This window comes from Maniola hyperantus, chromosome 7 (genome assembly GCF_902806685.2).
Source record: "Maniola hyperantus chromosome 7, iAphHyp1.2, whole genome shotgun sequence".
Classification (NCBI taxonomy): domain Eukaryota; kingdom Metazoa; phylum Arthropoda; class Insecta; order Lepidoptera; family Nymphalidae; genus Maniola; species Maniola hyperantus.
This window is the reverse complement of record NC_048542.1, coordinates 632766-642021: the sequence shown is the minus strand read 5'-3', so window position 1 is coordinate 642021 and position 9256 is coordinate 632766. Positions and strand designations below refer to the sequence as shown.

The following is a 9256-nucleotide window of genomic DNA, read 5'->3' as shown; positions in this document are numbered from 1 at the left end:
CTCGGATGCCCGATGCATCCAAAAGGGACCAGCGGCACCCAGGCACACTGGGAGGTTACCTGGCTGGCACACCCTGTAAATTATAGCCTGCCAAACATATATTACAGTAAGGACCAGAATCTCATTGCAAATAGGCATAGGCAAATTTTCGGTATAATCACGAAATTTATGTATTTATAAACAAATAACTTTCACTATGACACTGAGTATACATGCGAATGCAGGATTTTTTTAAGTCACGGCTTTTTTTTGTGGTAGTCGTGAGTTCGCAAAGTTATTATGTCAACGATTCTTAGATAACTTGTTTCGCCGACTGTACCGTGATCGCAAACTTAACGCACTTAATATAAAGAGATGTGGATTGTGGATCGCGAATCAGTCAGTGTCGTGTCCGAGGACCGAGGGTCGAGGTAACTCACTTATTGTTAGTTATCTACAAAATGTGAGTCGATAAAAATTAAAATAAACGATAAGTAATTCTAGCGAAATTTAACAAATTGTATCCGTCGTAGCTTTAGTTTTAAGTACGTTATTAATTATCAAATCAAATAAAATCAAATAATTTGTTCAAAATAGGCAATAAATTACACTTTCTGATTGACAGTCGTTGGATTTGTAAGATATACTTAGTGGTGATAATTTTTACGCGAACTTAAAACTAAAGCTATCACCAAATATTATATTATATCATCTTACAAATTAACAATTTTGATCATCAGTGAGCGTAACATGTTACCTATTCTGAATAAATGATTTGACTTTGACTTTGACTTGGACTTGGAGTTTAGGTAAAATTAATAACTAAAGCACTGCAGTGTCAATAAATTTTAATCACCTCATTTTTTAAGAGTTTGCCAATACACAAGTACTTAAACATATTTTTATTTTTTATTGAAATACTTATAGCTTCATCATCAGGATAAACGCATCACCAGCCTACTAAGCACAGGTCTTTTCGTGCCATATTCTGCCACGCTGGTCCAGTGTGGATCGGCAAACTTCACACACCTTTGAGAACATTATGGAGAACTCTTAGGCACGCAGGTTTCCTCACAATGTTTTCTTTCAATGCGTGGGAATAGACGTGGCCGGGGTGAACGCCCGACCTCCTGGAGAGAAGGCAAACGTCTTAACCACTAGCCTATCACCGCTCTCGTAAGGAGAATATCATATCAAATCAAATCAAATCAAATCAAATGGTTTATTCAAAATAGGTAATAAAAATAACACTTTTTGATAGTCGGTTGTTGCATTTGTAAGATGATATAGTGGTGATAATTATTACGCAAAACTTAAAACTAAAGCTACGAGGGTTCCAAACGCGCCCAGGTCTGAGAAGAAACCCACAACAAACAGCCGGGTATTCTTTTTACTATCACCACTACAAAATCACTTAAACTTATTAGAACTATCATAAAGCTGTTGAGCAACTCATTCCCAAGCTTTCTTATCATTTAAATAATCCTTTATATTGTACTTAATAGGATTTTTAATTAGTTCACGTTTTCATATGACGTTTATCTACTTACAAAGATAAACGAAGAAGTCTGAACTTTTGGCAAAAAACGGAAGTGCTGATAGATTTCCTTTTTATTTTACTGATCGTCGCGTGAAATATTTCGCCTGCTTACCACAATGATATTAGAAGAATTTTCTTCTAATATCATTGGCTTACCACCGATACTTCTAAAAGAATTATTATTCATCACCAGCAGACAGACAGACGGTCAGACAGACGCACTTTCGCATTTATAATATTAGTATGGATTAATTGATTAGGTACACCATAAACTTCATTTACTTAAAATATATAAAATAGGCAGAGTCCGTAAAAAATGACTCCTCACGCGCCATTTTAACTCTATGGGTCAACTGTCATGTCCGAGTCCGTTCACCTTTAAAATAAGGACTAAAACCGTACTTTCGACATGAAATTTGACACAAAAAGTTAAAATGGCGCGTGAGGAGTTATACGTATTTTATTAATCATACCTAGATACTATATTAAACTATACTTACTTACTATAATACTATTATAAATATTCTGTGCTATAATTGGATCTGCATCGACACCTCGCGGAAATCCCGCAGAGGGTCATGATTACAAGGCGAACTGCTCAGTTGATTATTATAACTCGTAACTTAAGTGTACTTATATTATGTAGAGCGAAGTTTTCGTTTGATCTAACTTAGATACAGAATTAAAACGAGACATATACCTGTCTCGCTTACATAAATCTGTCCCGTTTTAACTTTAAATAAAGCCAAAGTAAACTCAAACTCAGTAATTCCACACTCGCGAAAAAAATTTTTATCGTTCCGTAGCCAAATGTCAAAAAACGGAACCCTTATAGATTCGTCGTGTCTGTCTGTCTTTCCGTCCGTATGTCACAGCCACTTTTTTCCGAAACTATAAGAGCCATACTGTTGAAACTTGGTAGATGTACCTATTCTGTGAACCTACAAGCGAACCGAGGTCTCTGAGTCTAATCATCCGTCCGTCCGTTTGAGTGTGAGTTTAAGTGAGTTTAATGGTGTATTTTTACAATTTTCAACATCTATTTAAATGTTTTATTTCTTATTTCTTCTTTTATGTCCTAAAGCACTTTAATTTATAAACTTTTAAACACTTTATTTCATTTCATTTATCCATTTACTAAAGTATATAACTCGCTAACTTTACAGTCATATTCTATGCCACTGACGTTTGGGTGATATAAAAGGCGGTCACTGAAAATCAGCGTTGGGGCGTCTGGTACCTCAGATATTTGCTGTAGAGGTTTGTGTCTGAGGGGCCCGACGTCTCCACACAAGCTGAGTGGCCTACCTGTTCCAGGTGTTGCACTGCTGTACAGGACGATATTGCCTACACCATGTACTACCTATATGATACCTCGAATAAACATTATTCTGTTCTATTCTATCCTCTCAGACAAAATGAGAGCAGTTCCGTCGCTGCTTGTGTCGTGCCTCCTGGTATCCGTGTCTGCGGACGACGGGGCACGTGGCTTCGGCTCCTTGTTCGGCAAGGGGCTGCAGACTGTGGGATCTAACACTGGTGAGATCGAGACAGAGACAATTAAAAAAAATTCATAGAAAACATGACTCTTTGTAATTTTGTTAACATTATACCTACTTAAGATTTTTAAATAAATTTGTGTTGTAAACAGTTGGAGCGGCGAAGAATCTCGGCGGCGGACTCGAAACCGTCAGCAAACCCATCGGCTCGGCTGCTGACAAATTAGAATCTGTGTCCGGTGAGTAAACGTCTGCCGCCGCCTGGCCTCAACACTGTTCGCCCAACGTGTGGATCGGGGAAATGGCTTTGCCAACGTTGGGGCCAATGCTAATTTCCTGATCCACACGTTGGGCGAACCGTGTTGGGGCCAGCGTTGGGGCCAACGTGCGGAACCGGCGTTAAACTCGTTCTCCTTTCTACGTTCCCTTCACCTTGCGACAGTATGCGAGTATGCGACAGGTCGAAATGGCAATCGGGGCATGAGGCGAGGCATCCCCCCGCCTGTCCATCACTCCCGCTCTATCCCGCACCGGGTCACCGCGGGAGCTGTGCGGGTGTGCGGGGCGTCCCCCCCCCCCCCCCCCCCTACTATCGTACTCATCGTGCTGCAAGATATCGTTAAGGTCTGAAGGAATGTACAACAAATTACAAGACGTTTTGATTGTGCAGGGAGCGCAGCGGGGGCGGTGGGGAAGGAGGTACAGAAGAGCGTGCAGACCGTCAAGCAGCCCGTCGACACCACCATCGCCCACGTCGGCTCCTCGCAATGTGAGTTATCTATCGCTCTCCGGCACCTCGATTGCGGGAAACCTGCATCAATCATTATTACAATCTCAATAGGCTACTTGACTCATATCTAATTTCGTCCAATAAATGATTATTTATTATAGTATTTTGCTTAAGACAACGAAATATATCAATAACAATTATTAAAAACGCAGGATGGATATATAAATCCAATTTAAAAAAATACAATTTTTATTTTTATTTGAAACGCAGAAAACGCTGTCAGCCATGATGTGACGTCATTAAATATGTAAACAAAGAAATGTCATCCCTATGTCACGCGTGGACTAACGTAGTATCCATATATATAAAATTTAAAGTCCGTAAAAGTTTGTCAGGACTTTAAATTATCTACTTTTTTTACATTCTCGGATGATACAATAACGATAATTACTATATTTTTCATGTAAACTAGTATAGAAGTCATGTTTATTAAACTTTGGGAGGTTGTGCTGTTGTTTACAAATGCATGACGTCAGAGCACAGATAATCTATCGGCCAAATATGGCCGACAGTGTTTTCACCTGTCTAAGAAAAATATATTTTTAAATTAAAGTTTTACGGTTTTTAGGGCGCAAAAAAATATAGTGTTAATTTTTTTGATCTAATAGGACAAATATTAACCATTTAAGACCTACTTAAAAAAAGGGTCAACTAGCCTATTGTTGTGATTGGCTGAATTTGTGCGACTCTTGTTGCAACAATGCATTATACAGCCAATAGTGAGCGAGCGTCAACCAATCAGAGGTGATTGCGATCGTGATATTGTAGCTGTCATTCTCCCGCAATCACCAGTTGCATCGCACACACTTGACTGCTTTCAAAGTAAAAGTCAGAGTCAAAATCATTTATTCAAAGTAGGTAGGTACTCTTGTGCTCCTTTCAACAGTCAGTTGAATAGATTTGTAGGATGACAATAGTGGTGATATCTTGGATGAATGATTACCCTCTATGGGTGATATAGTGGCTTTCATAAGCTACGGCGACGGCCGATGTACCTGCGCAGAAGTTTTATTTTATACTAGCTGATGCCTGTGACTTCGTCCGCGTGGATTTACGTTTTTCAAATCCAGCGGGAACTCTTTGATTTTCCGGGGTAAAAAGTAGCCTACGTTTTAATCCAGGGTATTATCTATCTCCATTTTAAATTTCAGCCAAATCCGTGCAGTAGTTTTTGCGTGATTGAGTAACAAACATCCAAACATCCACACTTTCGCATTTATAAGATTAGTATGGATTAGGGGATTAGGATATTAGGATTAGGATTGGCACGAAAATATGTATCTCAGGCAATCATAGCGCGCGTCCGTCTGCTATTGTTGTCTACGCGCCAATTACGAGCGAGATAGCATGAGTCTTCAGGTCTAGAATATTGTGTTTAAAACCTTAACTTGAAGGAATAAGGTCTGTATTTCATTGGCGTACATTCGGTTTTTGTTGGCGTTAGGTTGCCCTTTTTTTTTTTTTATAAAGAATATTAGCCTTTATGACTAATATTCCCATTTCCTCTCCAACTAAGCGTTAAGCTTGTGCTAGAAGTAGGTACGACAATAGTGCAACGGGCGGGGTTTGAACCGTCGACCTTTCGGTTTTCAGTCCACTACTTTACCCGTTGTGCTATTGAGGCTCTAACGCTTTTTGCTCTAATGGCTTTTGCTACGCCAATTATGCTGATGCGACTTATAAAAGTGATAGTCCTACCACAATGTTACTGAATTATTAAACCTAACTTAAATAATGAATCTGGCTCACAGGTCAGAATGTGCAGAGAATATTCGGAGTATCATACGAGCAAGTGCAGGGCGACAGTGGACCCAACCTGGACGACCTCGAGCTGTTCTACAAGTCGCAGTGAGTCATTTGTAATTGGGTATTTGACTCCAATTTTTTTATTACTTTTTTTTTTAAATAAAAAATAATGACGTAAACTGAAAAAATCTAATTAAATCGATCAAATAACAAAAAAGTTATAAGTATTTAAATATTTCTGATTAGACAGAGATAGCGATATAGCATTTTGACGTCACACCTTACTAATGCCATAGTAGCTTCGTGCGGTTTCATACAAATTTTCGTTTTGCAAGAAAGGGATAGAAGACCCTCCCACTCCAAAATTAAAATGCCTGTAACTTTGTAAATCTTTGTTGGATTTTAATTTTTTTTCAGCGTAGGTAGGTAGGTACGTCATTATTTTTATCCTAGTTTATAGTAAAGTAATAATATTTAAAGCTTATTTGCTTATTTTGTGAAGCTGTGATAGCCTAGTGGTTAGTACGTCCGCCTTCTAATCGGAGGTCGGGGGTTCGATCCCGGGCCGCACCTCTAAGTTTTTGGAGTTATGTGCGTTTTAAGTAATTAAATATCACTTGCTTTAACAGTGAAGGAAAACATTGTGAGGAAACCTGCATGCCTGAGAGTTCTCCATAATGTTCTCAAAGGTGTGTGAAATCTGCCAATACGCACGTGACCAGCGTGGTAGAACCAATGGCCAAACCCTTCTCACTCTGAGAGGAGACCCATGCTCTGTAGTGAGCCGGCGATGGGTTGATCATGATGATGATGATGAATAATATTTACCAAATTGAAAAGTAGGAAAATACCCAATTTTACGAGCGCTCTCTCTTTCTTTTTAAGGTACTTGAACGCGACAATAAACATAGCGCAGGCGCCGGCGGTGCTGAGACGAGCGCGCAAGTTCGACAAGGACGTCAGCCTGGTGCTGTACCTGCATGGCTTTACCGACGACCCCAGCAAGGTCGGCTTCAGCACCCTCGGCCAGGCCTACCTTGACCAGGGTGAGTCACATCTTCTTCTTTCTTCCTGGGTCTCTTTCCTGCACTTAGACGTAGCCATCCGTTGTACGTGAGCCAGCTAGGTGATTCGCTAACTCATTGTCTAACACTAAATGATAGCCACCGAGGTTGGTTGGTTCTACATTGCTGCTTCACTGATATTAAAATAGTTTTTCGTAAAAAACGTTCAACGGATTAAAAAATGAGCTCGGTGGCTATCATTCAATGTTAGAAACTGAGTTAGCAAACCACCCCGCCGCCGCCGCCGCGCTGGTGCGGCTCCCCATCGGATCCCTCCAGCCAGCCGAGCTCGATCCAAAAACTAAAAAAAGAAAGAATATTAGCCGTGTTAATTATGACTAATATTCCCCTTTTCCCTCCAACTAAGCGAACAGCTTGTGCTAGGAATATGTATGTAGATGCGTGGATGACAATTTAAAGATTTTTCTTGCAGTTGTAAATGATTTATTGAGCGCAGACCGTTGGTTAGTTTTTAACAAAGAAAAAAACAAAGGAATTTATGAAAACGTTAATTGATACAAAAAAATATATAGAAAATTGCAGGTGGTTATAAAAATATTATGTTGCATGAACTTTTTTTTTTTTTTTTTTTTTTAAATTCTTTATTATCAATAAAGATTTTACAAAACATATATAACGTTATATTATAATGTTAAACTTAAATTATTAATACTTACAGGCTAAGTCGCGCCTCTTAAAGTTTATAAAGGAATATTATCTTACACGTTTAATCATAGATAGTTACATTTATATCACAAAACGAATTAATTGAATGCAATATACTTAAATGGTATATTCGCTTACAAAAAAAAAGTTATTATTTGTTTAAAAAAAAAAAAAAAAAAAAAAAAAAAAAAAAAAAATGCATGTTGCATGAACTGACATTTGGAAAAGATAATAAATGTGTGATTTTAGATTATTAATGTTTGATTCCAAAATATTAAACATGAGTTATAAAAGTGACTAATTTATATATATACAATAACAAAAATACTATAAAGAAACAGTTAAATAATTAACTAATTAAGTGAACGATAAAATTATGAATCGACGAATTGGTACGCATTTGCTGCAAAGATGTTGTAGGCGCTTCAACAAGGTACGACAATAGTGCAACGGGTTGAACCGCCAACTTTTCGGAATTCAGTCCGCTCCTTATTGACTGTGGCGGATTTGCAGTCTTAGCCGCCCTAGGCCCCAGGTCATTTCGTAACTTAAAGAGTTAGACTTAGAGTATTTAGAGTATTAGTTAACTTAGAGTATTTAAACTAATAGAGAGGAAATATCTATGGTTTTACCGTGGACTTTTTAACACAGAAAATGGCGGCGGGGGGGGGGGGGGGGGGGCTTTGACCTGTCTGTCAAAATACAATCCAATGATAAATAGGAGTGCGAGCGCAGCAGGCGAAATTTCTAACTTACAAAAAAAAGTGATTTGTGTCACGATTGGCCGCCCCTAATATCTAGCCGCCCTAGGCCAGGGCCTACTGGGCCTTAGGGCAAATCCGCCACTGCTTATTGAGGCTATTAAAAATCAAAAAAATCAAAAAAAAATCAAAGAACTTCGGAGAATGACTACATCACATCATCACCATCGACCATCGCCGGCTCACCACTGCGCATGAGTCTCCTCTCAGAATGAGAAAGGTCTGACCATAGTCCACCATGCTGGCCAAGTGGATTCACTTACCTTTGAGAACATTATGGAGAACTCACAGGCATGCAGGTTTTCTCATGATATTTTTCTTCACCGTTAAAGCAATTGATAGGTATTTAATTGCTTGGTTCGTCATCAATGCTTAAAACACACACAAGTAGGTATAGTACGCGAGTCGCGACCGGTCAAGATGGCAATCCGGGTGGAGACATCCCGCACACCCGCACAGCCTGCACGCTAATGCGGTGCGGGATGGTGCGGATGGCGTTCCCCCGACTCATACCCCGATTGCCAACTCAATCTGTCGCGTACTATTAGGTAGGTCTGTACCTACCTAACTCTGAAAAGTTAGAGGTGAACCCTAGACCTCCCGAATAGAAGGCCGACGTCTTAACCACTAGGCTATCACCGCTGTATATCGATACCTATTGAATAATGCTAATCCAGGAAATATCAACGCGCAAAGTGACCGCTAATATTAATGAGTTAGTCAGAGCGCTTGCACAAAACGAGAAAAGAATAACAATGGATTGTGATGTCACGTATTTCCCTGAATCATTAAACACGTTACAATGATCTAAGATCGGCGATAAAAATATAGAGAGAGAGCCAGTGAGTACCACACCTTCGTTATTCTATAAAAGCTGAAAGTTTCTCTCGCGATAGCATATATCTATCTTTTACAGTAGGCTCACAAAAACAATTTTTATGGTTTTGAAATGTGGTCTAAAACAAAGCTTTACTTTCAAAGGTGTTTTACTATCATAGTATTAATCCTTATCAAAATGAATTTTTTCGTCATCTCAAGTGTTTAATTTAGACCAAAACTGCCCTTTGTATCATTTCATTTAGAATAATATCTTAGGATATATCACGAAATTAATATAATGGCGACGGCCGCGGCAGTCCGTTTATGCAACGCGATTATGTCGTAGTAGGTAGGTAGTAGGAACCTACCAAGTAAAGACTTTTTGAAGTCAA

General features: G+C 39.0%; 1 protein-coding gene across 2 annotated transcripts in view; it reads left to right on the top strand.

The window, feature by feature from the left end:
* Positions 1–362: 362 nt before the first annotated feature.
* Positions 363–9256, top strand: part of LOC117983684 (pancreatic triacylglycerol lipase-like) — a 36256-nt gene continuing 27362 nt past the window's right edge. Inside the window, exons 1-6 of one of the 2 annotated variants that reach the window (XM_034970305.2) lie at positions 363–442; positions 2933–3058; positions 3171–3257; positions 3689–3787; positions 5560–5656; positions 6440–6600. In XM_034970305.2, the coding sequence (XP_034826196.2) occupies positions 2938–3058; positions 3171–3257; positions 3689–3787; positions 5560–5656; positions 6440–6600 (565 nt within the window). In that variant the 5' untranslated portion in view covers positions 363–442; positions 2933–2937. The remainder of the gene's footprint in view (positions 443–2932; positions 3059–3170; positions 3258–3688; positions 3788–5559; positions 5657–6439; positions 6601–9256) is intronic. The other variant, XM_069499785.1, reaches the window with a different exon arrangement.